The sequence below is a fragment of the Lepisma saccharinum genome, chromosome 1 (assembly GCF_977018435.1).
Source record: "Lepisma saccharinum chromosome 1, izLepSacc3.1, whole genome shotgun sequence".
NCBI lineage: Eukaryota > Metazoa > Arthropoda > Insecta > Zygentoma > Lepismatidae > Lepisma > Lepisma saccharinum.
The window spans coordinates 163988109-164003005 of NC_139229.1; the positions used below are offsets into that span (position 1 = coordinate 163988109).

Below are 14897 nucleotides of genomic sequence, written 5' to 3' on the forward strand. Positions count from 1 at the left end.
TGGAACAGCCAGTTGGACATCGGTCGTACATTACAAAAATAATATATGGTAAAATTGTTCAGAAAGGCTACGATAAGGGTAGTGACAATTAATTATATCTCAAGAAGTAATTTGTCTTCACAAGCTTTCGTGTTTTAGCAGGTGTAATACTCTGTGATGCAGCTTGTCATTTCATTCACGTCCTTCAAAAAGAGACTTAATAAAAGGAAAAGGTAAAAAAAAACCTGCTCAATCGATCATCTGCAAACAAAACATCTCAAGAATCACGGAAGTATGGATATGTTTGATATTACTGTGGGATCTTTGATTGTGTTTCCTCGAAGGCAATTTTGCAGTTTAAAAAGATCCTAAGGAGCTATAGAGGGGGTGGGGGAGAGAGTACCGTGTGCAATTTCCTGCCTTAACAACACAAGTGAGGCGTTATCTGAGAGAAATACCAAGGCAAGCTGGTCTCGGCCTGGAAATTGGAGCGCCTGGCAACCATGAATTCTATGCCGAATGGGGTTGCATAGAGACAGGCTATAGATTGATTTCTCCTCTCTCGTGAGTTGGAAAGAGTCCAATCTGATTTTGCAATATCTGACTTGGACTTGATAATTCCTGAATTGGTAGACGTTGTAAAATTGTGTTTATTTTCTTCTTGTCTGTGTTGTACTCTCTCTCTCTCTCTCTCTCTCTCGCTGTGTTTCTTCACTTGCACTGTGCCGACTGGATACTTTACTGTCGAACGACAGTATTTTGTCGTAACATGCATATATTGTCTGAAATACATATATTCAGTGAATTCTTGTTCATTCGATTTTGGATAATTAGAATTATTCGGTAATTCGGACAGAAAATTATTACCCTTGAATTGCCTATTGAAACCAATGTTAAGAATTCATATGTAATTCGAATTCTCTAACTTTTTATTTGGATAATTCGAAGGCAGATATCCAGAGACAGCCATAGGAAAGAGGACATTTATTTTTGCTGGTATGCACCCTCCACCCTCTCCTCAATAACCAGGGTCTGGAAAACGGGAAATGTCAGGGAATTTGCAGATGGTCTGGAATTTCCATGCATTTGGGAGTCTGCAAAAGAAAAAGTTGCAAAATGAACAAGCAGTTCACTTCCACTTCTGGATTCGGTTCTTGTGATTCCACTCCCAAAAAAGATTCAGTTTAGAAACCTGTTTATTTCGTTCTTATGATTCTATCTTGTGTAAAATTATGGTTCCTTGGAATTTCTGTAATGAATGTTCATTTTATATTCTTTCTAATATCTAGTATTATAAAACTATTTTTTTATAGATCTGAGTCTTGTTGGTATTTCCTATAGAATTCCTATAAAATTTCCCCAGATGCTGTGTACTTATAAATGTAAGCAAAAAGGCAGCATTTTCTACATTATAAATCCGCCAGAAAATGAAAAATTGTGTATGGTTTATGAACTCTTTTATATATATATATATATTTTGTGGAAATGCGTTACGGTGAAATAATGTACCTCTGTTACCTTAGCCTGAAGGCTAGATGCACGTGATTGTAGCACCCAATACATTTGATGCCGATTGTAATTTTACATTTCGCTCTTCGAATTTTCACTTGTTATTACTGTGTGTATAGAATGAAATTTGCTAAAAAAAGTTATGAAAGTGAATATTCATAATAATTAACAGATTATATATTTAATTGAAAAATACAAGGTTCAAAAGCAAAAATTATAATGATAGACATGTTTGGAAAAGTTTCAATTTTGGACTGGAAAACCTTGAAATGTCAGGGAATTTCATAATCAAAAACTCGTAGCAACCCTGATAACGTGAGATTGACCTCCCCTTTTGTTCACAGATGTTCGTCCTTGAACCTCCATGAGCCAATGATTTGTGAAAGTGCTCTTATCTGACCTCAGTTCTAACTAACTAACTAACTCTCTAGCCTTCTTAAACCCGAAGGTTCATGGCTGCAGCAACACAGGCCTTCCATCTGTCCCTATCTTGAGCAAGATCTATATACTCTTTTCCATCTCTACCGATTTCCCTTAGGTCCATCTCGACGTTGTCCCTCCATCTTCGTCTTGGCCTTCCTACTGGTCTCTTACCATCAGGTTTCCCAACAAGAATCCTGTAAACTCCTCTTTCCTCTCCCATTCGTGCCACATGGCCTGCCCACCTAAGTCTTCTTGATTTAATTATTCTAATAATATCTGGACATGAATACAAATTATGTAGTTCCAAATTATGTAACCTTCTCCACTCACCAGTCTCCTCATCCCTTTTAGGTCCAAAGATTTTCCTAAGGATCCTATTTTCAAATACTCTCAATTTATGTTCCTCTTTCAATGTAAGGGACCAAGTTTCACACCCATATAATACTACAGGCAAAATTACGGTTTTGTATATTTTAACTTTTAGTTTCTTAGATATTAAACGAGAAGACAAAAGTTTATGAAGAGAGAAGTAACATGCATTTCCTGAATTAAGCCTACTTTTTATTTCCTCTTTAATATAATTTTCATTTGTTAATATTACTCCTAAGTATTTGAATTTGGAGATTGTTTCAAACGAGTTGTTATCAATAATTAGATTTTGATTATTACCTAACACTTGGTTTCGACCTGTAAGCATATATTTAGTTTTCTCTTTGTTAACTTCCAAACCTATCTCTTTAGCAGTTTTGAAAAATATTTTAGCATTATTCTTAATTGTATTCACATCATCCCCCAGTAAGTCTACATCATCTGCATATGCTAACAACTGAGTCACACCATTTAATTTTAGTCCTTCTTTAGTTTCGTTTACCTTCCTAACAGCATATTCTAAGGCAAAATTAAAGAGCAATGGAGATAATGCATCTCCTTGTTTTAACCCATCATGAATTGTAAATTTGTCAGACATATTAATACCCACACGAATTTTACTTTCGGTTTCACTGGTGCATATTTTTATCATACTAACAAGCTTCTTAGGTATTCCAAACTCTACTAATATATTATATAATTTATCTCTTTTGACCGAATCATATGCTTTTTTGAAATCAATGAATAGCTGATGGACATTTTGATTATATTCCCACTGACCTCAGTTCTCAGTTCTTATTAGTCAGGATATGCTGTTCTCAGTGTCGAAGCGTTGCGGTCAGTAAAACCTCTCTCGCCACGCGACAGCCTCTTCATTAGCTTAACATTAGAGAAAAAGTAGAAGTTCTAAGAGAGGTGGAAAGAGGTGTGAGGAGGAAAAGTGACATCGCTAAAGAGTATGGGATATTGCTAATGCAACCTACATTAAAATAAAAAATAAATATGGAGAGCTGGAGAAACTGGTAAAATTACTATTGTGAGAGGAATTGTTTTTGGCTTGTACTATAGGATCACGCGCAAGATACGGCAATGTTTACTGTAAAGTGAACCGCATGTTCACTACTTCTGTTTATAATGTAGTACAGGAGTTTTGTTTTATTGATTTTCTTTAATACTGCATGTTTTGATAATTCGATTTTTTTCGTGTCTGCTTGGCGTTCGAATCAAAAAGAGTCCACTGTACTGTTTTATTGGCAGGCAGGAGCAGTAGTGTAACCTTGTAATCAAGGAGTATCGGATACGGTTCCAGGTGGGAAACACACACAAGTTTGCATGTTACTTTAAGCTGTAACTTAATCCTTATTAGTCTATCTGCAAGTAAAGCGGACCTAAAACAGACTCTGCAATAGCGTGGAGTGGATTTGTGACATATTTTTATGTACTCGTGTGTATCCGACGTCACTCTTTATTTTAAGAACTTCCTCTTGGAAAGGCCATTGTTCACACGTTAGCTCGTCTATCAAGCGTACCAGTGAAATACGTCTACTGTTCACACAGGGCACTTGGCCGTTGCTTACCCAAAAATTTTGACATCCCAGCTGTCACAAAATGAGTGACCCCCACATTCCAAGAGCCATACCAGCCACAGGAGAGAAGTGCAACTATAAGTGAATACTCTTTGTCATGCTCTGTTGTACCACAGACAAGTGTATTCTATGTTTAAGTTCGCTAAAAGAGCGCCTGTCAGAAACAGAGAAAACATGAGAAATGGAAAGCTCCCAAGGAGCTAGTTCTAGAAATTGAAGAATGGCACCCCAACAGCGGAATATTTTCAGAAGTTGTTTATGTCAGGTGATGGGAAACATCTCTAAACGGATGTAACACAGGTGATACGCGAAGTTGGAAACAGGCCATCATTACCTGGAAAATTAGCCACGAAGTGGGCGTGTTGCAGAACTGGATCAGGAAGAAAGTGAGCACAGCTCCCGTGAAATGGCACAGGTGCCTCAGTTAACACACCACACAGTAAAGTGTGAACTGGACAATTGAGTACCGCACTCAGTGACGGATCAGTAAAACCTCTCTCGCCACGTGACAGCCTCTTCATTGTTGGCCAGACAAACATCGAATGGATTTCTCGATTGTGTGGTAAACGGCGATGATGAATAAAGAAGTCACCTATTAAAATTATCGTCGCATAAGATCATGGTCCAAGCGAGACGAATCACTATAAACGGTACCTAAGAAAGTGATTCTCCTGAACAAGGTTTTGGCTATAGTGGGAATGAAAACACAGACACAAGAGTCTACGCAGACCCGCGACTCTTGTGCATCGTACTCCCGCGTGGAGGGAAGAGGAAGAGTGGAGTATGCTTCCTTATAGCCCGAGTTCAACCGAAGGAGGGAAAGGTGCGCGGAGACTTTTGGTCGAAGGTTCTTTTCCTTGTAGTTGGGTACTGATTTGATGCACTAATATTAATTCGGTCATAATCGGCTACACGCAGCTTCAAGAAAATGGCCCAGCATTAGTAAACTAGTATGGTGTGTTACTGCATCGGGACAATGCGACACCAATTAGTCATCGGAATTTCAAGAAAATCTATGAGCTGTGTCGGAAACATCTTGCTTGCCCTCCGTTCTCTCCCAGTGCAGTTCCGTCATATTATCATCTCTTCCTCAATCTAACCACTTTCCTGTCTAAGAAAACCTTCGCTAATGCGGAACAGTTGCCGGCAGTCCTCTTCTACTTTTTTCAGTTCAAGCTGGTGACATTTTACCGTGATGGTATCCGCAGACTTAACTGTCGCTAGAATAATGCTTTAACAGGTGAATATAGTGTGAATGAAATGGTGTTGTGTTTGATTGTCTTTCCGTGCGCTGTGTTTTTCGCCATTACTTTCTTACCAACCGGATACAACCGACCTTTACCGCATTGGTCAAGATATTCCACCTCCATGACCATAAGGTGGATATCTTCAAAACCATGTATAAATCAGAGGAAAATTGTCGTTGTTATGAATCATGAAAATACACCATAAAATTCCTATAATCTCTATTCCTTTTTGGCAGACAAGCTAGTTAATGATAAAAATCCGGAGGTCATACAGGATGCAAAGTTCTTTTCCAGGATATGGTGTAAGTTGTAGGAATTTAAGTATATTTTTGCTAAACGACGGTTTTTACGTTACTGTATAAATCTAGTCACATTTACAGTTAGCGTACAGAACACAAGGAGTGCATAAATAACACGGGCAATGGGATACACAAGATAATATTTTAAGCATTGTCTGTCGCCTAGAGTGGGATATTCCTACCTAGTGGGAGTAGCGCAAGTAGCGCCTTAGTTTTTGGGTGATTGCGTTAGCATCCTGATAACGAAAAAGCGTACGTAATTGTAACACGTTACTCTTTAATAGTAACGATTGATACGTTACGTTATTTGCATTACTTTGCTAGATTCATTGACCAATTAATTCACTGGAACAAAACCTATTCTCTTACAATTGAATCACAGCTATTTAATTTAGAAACATGTCTTTGTGGCTGATAAGTACCTCCAACCTGCGTCGCGTGTCAGTGTGTTCGTCCCAACGTGGTATGAAGCCAGAGGTCCCAGGTTGAAAACCGGTGTAAGGCTTGGATGTAACATAGTGTTTATCGCATTCCAAGAGTTGAGAAGAGACGTAATTAACCCAAGAGGAAGAACTTGGCCTCCTAGTTGAAGAGCGAATTGACTGTCGCTGTGACATTGTAATCAAAGATTCCTGGGTTGGATTGCGCACATACACACACACACACACACACTATTGTGCGCGCACGCTCGTATAATATGCGCATATTTCCGTTGGAATATCTTAATTTCTATATTGTAGTAACACGTTTAATTTTGAAAGTAAGGTAACTCGAAACGCAGTAGTTTTGGGGAAACTTCCCATTCTGCCATCGCCTATCTTTTAATGCCTTGTTTGTGCCTTCTATCTCACTTTCAGTTCATTTGAGTTCAATTTCCCGTATGCCAGTACCTTGAAATTGCTCATTACCCTCTTGGTAAAGCATATTGGGTTGCCTATTTTAGGAGCCCATCGAATCTGCCCCCCCCCCCCTTTCCTTCTCTCTTGCTCATGAAGTATAAGCAACGTCGAAACGCCTCGTATGTCCTAGGTAAACAGGAACAGTTAATTGGAAACCGAGCTTGCTGATCTATTGATTTGAAGTGGTATTCTTCCCGTCCTGCAGTTGTTAGTGAAAGTTTGGAACTCGACAAATCACGAGCAGAAGATAATGCAGAATGCAGTGTTTATTTCGAATGCCGTCAGTTAGGGTAACATTCTGGAAATTTCATGGGCCATGGATATGTATTCTACTGCAGGAAATATAGTTATTCATGTCTCGATAGTTCTTTAATATTTATATGCTTTTTACTGTGAAAAACACTGAAATTCAAATATGTTTAGGGTAACGACATTGTTGGAAATTCAAGAAAAGTCTAAAATTTCCAGTGAAAGAAAAAGACGAGAAAGTTTTGTTTTACTGCTACACATTCCTAATTATTCATGTCCTTAGTGGTAGTAGATCTATGTTCCACGAAGGCAGTAGCGTACCCAGGAGGAAACAACATATCCTACAGGAAAAGCTTTGTAGAATTTTCAAATATAAACAGGATTCCCACTGACACGGAAATCGTGAAAAGCATGGAAATTCAAGAAAATCAACTGAAAAGTTGAAAAGTCAGGGAAATTAAATGCGTCTTTCTGCTTGCCAGAATGAGAGGTTCCACTTGTTTCCTCCAACTGGACTCTGAATTGGAAAGTTTTGTTCTAATTTTATTTCTGTTTATGTTCACCATTGTTGAATAAACTTAATTTATTTGATCAACATGCAAAGTTGAAAAGTCTTAACACTTATACATTATTATTTTATTCCCCCATTCCCTTCTGGTGTCGTCAGTGGCCCATGTGATGTTTAGAATGATTGATTCTGTTCTCTTTCCTGACGTGGTGAACTCGTTGGTGAGAAGTCTCGTTCTTTGGTTCCCGTGCTGGTGAATCGGAACCTGCTGATGCTTGGATAGATAAATTGGGGGCACTTCCTTGCTACTATTCCGATTATATGAGTCATTTCTTAAACAGTGATCTTATGTGTACTGTAACTGTATAGAACTAAAATATACAACAGTAGGATGTTAAACACACCCAGTTACTACAGAGTACAGACCAGGTTTGCTGGTAAAGATGCCTTCTGCACAAGGTTACGTGGTACGAACGGATGTGGATTGAACGGATTGTGGCACGAACAAAAAAGCAAAAAGTTCATACTCAGGTATCGTGACATGGGCGGAAAGGAGCCGACCTCCGTGGCAGAGTGGTTATCACAGCGCGCTACGACGCCAGGACCACCGGATTCGAATCCCGATCTTAGCACGGGTCTTTTTTAAGAGTGTCCTTTCATGAATTCCATCACATCATCTCTCATTTTCATCTTCGCAATTAGCCAAAAGTAGAAGAAAAGCGAAGTAAAATAAACGAAATCAATCAATGAGCAGAAAGAAAAGAATGATCCGTGAATAATCAGTGGACCTATTGGCTACCTAATTGGCTCACCCAGGCTCAGCTGCCTTTTCAAAAGCTTACCTTTGGTCATTTTTTCGGAGTTGTTTTTCAAGTTGAGTTATGTTGTGCGATGAAAGTGACAACGACGTATGAGGAAAAAGCGTGTTTGATTCTAGATGTATACCGCTACCGTCTTAACAAGAGACTTGATAGATGTTAGGCAAGTTTCTCGACTCCTTCGTCCATCAATGGTTGGAGAAATCCAACCTTCCTCCTTGAACGATCATGGCCGGCGCCACCGAACTAACAATGGAGCTGCAGGCTGGAGTTCGCGGTTCAAGAAGTTTAGTGCTATAGAACCGAACATATTGGATTTGGTCAACAATATAAAACACGATGCCGAAGAAGAAATGAAAAGGTATTGTTAATGGACATGGGCATATAACCGAAGAAAAGGAGAATGCTGCACACCGAGATGGATCTGCGAGTCAGAAAAGTTATTCATGAGACTCTCTTCTGTTCTTATCATCGTTGGCGTGCATTTCCAAGTTGGGATACGTATTTCTCTTGTGCCATTGTCTATTGCTGTAAATTAATAAGCTGAAAACCTTAACAACATTGTGTTACACACGTTGTTCAGTCCCAAGTTTGGTTTAAAAAAAGTGTGAAGGAAAGTTTTCAAGTTGATGAAAACTCTTTAATTCGAGATTTAGATCTGTCCGCACGATCCACGTCCTCTCGAACTACGACACCGTTCACAGTACTGGAAATGAGTTGCATGAATGATTCAGGAAAATTTCTGCTCTAGAAAAATTCATTAGCTGTTATGTTCCTAAAAAATACACTGTATTAAATGTATTAGCTCGCCGCGCAGCAAGATGGGCGTGTAATGAAGCCAGCTTGCTCAGAAATCCAATATCAAATTGCAGCACGGAACATCAGACTTGTTTGATATTTTCTAATGGTCGTGTTGCAAGCTGATGCCTGTAATGGGTAACATGTTTTATTATAATTACTATCGCGAACGTCTGCACTGGCAGTGGAACACACGTGTTTATACGTACACGGGTAGATAAACAAGCTTTTGTGTAGCTGTGATTCACTCGTCGACGTATTTCAGCTTTTAGAAGTATGTGGGCTTTCGTGTCCGCCAATCTCGTAATTTTTTGAACCGGTATCCTTCATAATTAAGTCTAAAAAATGGAAAAGTGTGTATTTTCTTTTCTCATTTCATGAAAACAATCTTAACATTATTTGAGAAGTGACACTGTAAACTATATGCATTTGTTTCACTAAATACTGTATATATTTAGAAATTTTACTCATACATCCCATAAATAGCTGGTAACTGATCATTTTTTGGAATCAGACGTCTTTCGTTACAACAAATTTGCAGGCAGTGTGCACTAACCTAGCAGAAGTGGCGATCAGCGATTTTTAATCGTGCCACAAATATTTGCTGCACCAGACAACTTAAAACACCAACTACTCTATTATCTACGTAGGAAACTCTTCGCGCGGGATTCCTATTTTTTCTACTCCATGCAATTTCTATTCACAATAATATCATATGTGGTGATACCAACCAAAGTTTGGTCGTTGTCCATGCGCAACGAACATATTAAATTGCTTGTTAGAGATATGGCTTCTTGTTCAGGGTTGTTTTTCGCATCCCAAGAGAAATACTTGATTACGCTGTAGGATTATTGATCGTTGGCATATTAGTGATACTCTAGGGTAAGAATCTATTTTTAGAACAGTGCTGTTCATGCAGTTCAGGTTATTCGGTTGTGAACAAGAGTAGGAACGGTGAGGCTTTCGTTGACAATAACTGACACATGTGCAGGAAGATGTTTCGGAATTGAAGTTAAGTTTCAATACTATGATGCTAAAATTTACTATTTATAAAGTGTGATATTTGTGTTTTCAATATCGATGAAAGGAAGCACGGGTGTGCTGCAGTTGGAATTCCGATCAGCGTAGTGGTTGCAAAATATTTCCACAAAATATGCGATACAGGGTGTTCCAAAAATTTATACACACTTTGGACAACCGCAAATTCAGTAATACAATACGTACATATAAATTTTGCATTACAAATTGAGGAACAGAAGTGCAGATTTTCGAAGTGATAACATGTATTCGAACTGGATACCATTATTCCACAATATACAGAGTTTTCCAAAAATGTATACACACTTTGGACAACCGTTAATAAATAAAATACATATAAGTTTTGCATTACAAATTGAGGGATACAATAGTGCAGATTTTCGAAGTGATCACGAGTATTCAAACTGGATTCCATTTTAGCGAAGACACTACTAATAACGCGAACCAATTGACAGAGTTTGTTTTACAGATAGGCTAATCGCGGTTTAAAGGACCTGCAGTTTAAAGTGGGATCTGAGGCACTTGGCATTGTGCCTCCACCGGAGAAATAACCTGGGACTCCCTGGGTAGAAAGCAACAGCTTATTACTACGCGAACGGTGAGGCCCTCGCAAACCAATAGAATTGCAAACTTTATGTGAATAATCTCATCTGGAACGCGAACGCATTCTCTTTGAACAATTTCCTGTTTCGTACAATAGGTGTATATCTTAACTTTCCCATTCCCCAATACAGAAATTTCAGTAGCGTAAGGTCCGGCGAACATGGAGGCAATTCATTGATACCATATCGTCCAATCCATGTTTTGGGCAGATTGTCGTCAGGGTAGGTCCTCACATCACGATGGTACTGGGAATGTGCTCCATTTTGCTATAAACAAAATTGCTCATCCTGAACAGTTTCTGAATGCGTGGACTGACGTATTGCTGCAGCAAGTTTAGATAAACAAGAGTGTTTATACATTTTTTTAGACACCCAGTACTACATGCTATAGTTGACTTTCTACGTTTTTTCCCTGACCCTGCCTGATCCACCGCGTTGAGTGGTCGACTTATAATCACGCTGCCGAAGTTTATTCTTTCATCTAGGCCTCCCCGGTGGAATAGTGGTAACGCTGTCTTATAGTCAAGGAGTCTCGGGTTGAATCCTCTCTTGAGACACATTGCGCGGTGATTCGGAACCCATTTTGAACTGTAGGTCGTTCCGTTTAGCCTAGCTGAAAATAAAGTGGACTTAAACATTGACAAACACTGTATCGCTATATTTATCAGATTGTTTAAGTAGCTTTGTGTACAGTTGCGCATGAGCAGTGTAATACGTACGTATTTAGTGGGGATTCCTGTAAATTCTTTCGAAGCACAGTGCTAAAGTTTTGCAACCAGATGGAGGGTGAATTTCCTCTCTTCCCCCGTACGGATTCCACCCATTCAGGTGTATTTGTCTGTTCACCAAACTTGGACACTTACAGATCCTACGTTCCCTGCGTTTTTACGGTGTGCAGTATGCAGTCACCGACAATATAAATGGGACACACAAATCCTGAAATATTGACTTCCCTGCAGTGCGTTGTGTGTGTTTCCTAACTCGACGGCGATGAGCAAACTTCGGTAGCGACTTTGCAATGGCAAGTTCTGCTGTAGCCGTAGAGTTAGACAACACACTTAAACGTCATGCAGGAAAGCCAGTATTTCAGGATCTAATTAGGTGTCCCATTTTTATTGCCGCTGGCTGCACATGAACTACTGGAATTATATTTGGTCGGGACGCGAATGGAGAGACAGGCAGTTTCACCGCCTGTGTCTTGCTCTGTGCAGATCAGAATGACTTGATTAAATACATTTAATTAAACAATTATCTACTGACCTAATTTTAAGATCACTTACTCCCTCCATGGATTGAACCTTTACATCAGAGATATTGTATATTTTGTACATTTCACGTTCAGATGAAGATAATTGTCTGTGGAAGACCATTAGATTGAGTGTGGTGCACATTGCACTCTTTACTCCCCCGAGCCAGAGCGGCCTCATGCACAATAAATATTATTCCGATTTGCATAGGACCCACTCTCCTATTATCCTTGTTTTTCCTCGAGTTTCTCCGTTGTGTAAAGGTGCATTCTCCTCGTAATTCCAGGTGAATTATTTACCACTTGCATTGTTTCATTTTCGCTTTTAACTATTTACAGACTCTGCTGTCTTCTTTTTTTCACGCTCGCCACTTCTTAGAGTTTAGTGCACACAGCTGCGCATTTCTCCCCGGCATCTCGTTGAATATTCCAAACTGCCTCTTCTACTTTCTTTTTAGCCTGCCCGCTCTTGGGAGGAACTTGAGACGCCAGAGGTCTATTTGGTTCCAGTGCATATATTTTTACATAATATGCATATTGGATCCCATGCAACATAATAATTATGTATATATTAACTTAGATAGCTCCATCAGAATGTTATGGTGAAATTATATCCTTTGCTTGGGAAGAGTTGATGAGGTGTTTTCCTTGGTATCCAATGACAGTGTGGTATGGAGGTTCAACGATTATTTTTGCAATCATTGACGGTGAAGAACAAATGTACCAATGCTGGTATCAAAATAATCGGATTATCTTTCTCCCTCTCGTATCATTTTTCTTGATTCCGCCTCTCATCGGGGATTTTTGCTGAATCTTTTATGGGGAAATATCACCTCCTCTCTCACGTTTATATTAATGTCTGCGAATTCCTCCCTGAAATAAGGGTGTAAAGATTTTTTTAGATTGCCGATTTCACAGCTTTCTTCATAATAGCACTAAGTTAAGAATGACAAAAGTAAAAGGATAAAAAAATGCATATGAATTAAAATATAATGGTTTGTTATTGTATTGAAACATGTTACGCAACGGGGCGAAAAATGAACGAAAAAATGAGTGAAGAAAAGGAAGGGACCAGCATTGAAGAAAAATGAAACTCAATTAAGGGAAGACTTGGATAACGAAGGAAGTATTCAAATTAATGGGAGAAAGAAGAAAGAGCAAAAATTCAAAGAATGAATCAGACACGCTGAGATACAAACAAATTGCGATTGTGAGCAGTTTTATCTTTGTGTAACGTAAATGAAGGATTGATTGTATGTAATGGCTTGCGTCTATCTCTTTATAAGGACATGAAACTTAACTGTCATGCGCTTTAGCCGAGCTGAGTATATCATAGTAGTTTTGTTAGATGTAGTTGCACCAACTATGATGGCCGAGATTGAGAATGTGTGGGGCCCTGCCATCCCATGACATGCTTTAATGTATAAAATTGGCCATTTCAAAACTATATTCTACTCTTGCTTGTAGTTCTGAAATTGGTCATTCAAAAATTGTACAGATGGTTACTTTCTCAAATTTGATTGAGCTATTACGGCTTAATGGAAAGTTTTAAAGAGAGTGGCAAACTGTCGAAACAGAACTGCCACCCGAGAGCATGGGCTCCATGCAGGAACCACTTGCCCAGCTGTCAGTGAGGGCGACATAAATTCTCGCCATATGCCTTCGGTTCACGAATTAAACGAACCATTATCAGTCCGTAATGAAATAATCGGGGCATGCATGTGTTAACGGCGGCAAATCGTATCTGTGGCGCTTTCGTTCGGCGCGATCACATGCGGAGCGCCGATCGATCTGCCGGCGACGCTCGCCAGAAGCAGTGGGAAGCCGAATGAAAGCAGACACCGGCCGCTTCGCAGGTAGGTCCCGTGTCACGTGTCTATCGAATGTCATGCCGTTCATGTTTGCAGTGCTCCCCAATCAATGTTCCCTCGTGTTATGCAATCGAAATTTTACTCGCCCCTGGTTCCGGGCTGGATACGTAAACGTTGCTGTGGATATGACGCAGGGTGTCGATTTATGCGGTATGGTTGGTATGGTCTTCACTGTGAGGTGGAATACTTTTCAGTGCTTCGTGTTGTGCTTGTGTGGAAAGATACCTGAACGTTCTGTTGTGCAATGAAGAAATTCGGAAGTGAATGTACTATTTTTTTAAGTAGGCTTGGAACGCTCGGCGACAGAGCTTCACATTTCTCACACGTGTGTCCTGCGATTACTGTGATTAATAATATTATACGCTTAACAGCTAGTAACTGTATAGTTGCGTGTTAATCTCAAGAAAAGAAGATTTTTTTTTAAAGATATCGTGTACTACAGTACCGGCCTACATCTCCAGTTGGAGTTAATTAGCCTCGAATACATATAAAAATTGTAGGCCCAGTCACAATTAGGATGTATGAATGAATTGCACCTCTAATCCAAATTATCGAACTCGAAGTAAATTGCGTGACAGCGACCAGAGAGGGCTGCACCGTAAGATTCGTACGTTGCCCAGAACTCGAAATCAATGATTTCACAGCACCGGGCCTGTTGTGGACAGATTGGAGTTTCTTGCTGCAGTGGGGTCATTTCGAGTCGCGCGCATTCGCTGCTGGGTTAACCGCGATGTGTTTACTATTCCATTCACCGGGATCCGAACACAAGACATCCAGTTTCGAAACGCGCTGTATTCCCGACCGCTGAACATCTGCATTTTAAGTTGCGTGTAAACTCAATGCAGTCGTGTTATTTCCTTCATCCTCCCCTCCATTTAATCGTAAACTAATTTGATACTTGGCGCCTTACCTGCAGCGCAGACTGAGAATCGAACGGAATAAGGTCAGTGACTGCGATGGCGCAATGCGTGCAAGCTACACCCGTCGCCGGCTCCTTTACCCGAATTTTTTGTCTCTCCATGCTTACTACCCTCGTGGGTTCTCTACCCATGATTCTCAGTTGGCAGTTAAACGAGGGGTAACTAAGGGGTGCACCGCCAGTGTCGATGTACACTGTGACTGTAATATTACTGTACCTGGAGTAGTTAGTTACTAGCCGAGTTGGATAGTCCCGTATTGCAAGTAATGCGGTATGTTTTAAATGGAACGATCGTTACTGTACTTGCGCTATCTTTCAAAGATCTGAACTGGTCATTTATTCGCTACAACAAAGCCTGGTTCTTACAAATGAAAATTGATGGTTTTACCCTTCTGAGAAGTCGCTGACATCGTGAATCATATGAACCGACACATACGTGCAGTGCTCGAAGTGGAAATTCCTAGTTGGGGTGATGTTTGGTCGAGTTTGGGGATAGGTGTGGGAATGTGGATCGACATAAAGATAATAGTGGGAGGA

General features: G+C 39.8%; 1 protein-coding gene across 4 annotated transcripts in view; it reads left to right on the plus strand.

Moving 5' to 3' along the window:
- Adar (Adenosine deaminase acting on RNA) overlaps positions 1-14897 on the plus strand; it is a 121325-nt gene that overhangs the window by 42087 nt on the left and 64341 nt on the right. For 2 of the 4 annotated variants that reach the window (XM_083141900.1, XM_083141908.1), the window contains exon 1: positions 13382-13426. The exons of the other annotated variants lie outside the window; for them this stretch is intronic. In XM_083141900.1, the coding sequence (XP_082998026.1) occupies positions 13399-13426 (28 nt within the window). In that variant the 5' untranslated portion in view covers positions 13382-13398. Of the gene's footprint in view, positions 1-13381; positions 13427-14897 lie in introns of those variants that run through there. 4 annotated transcript variants of the gene reach the window in all.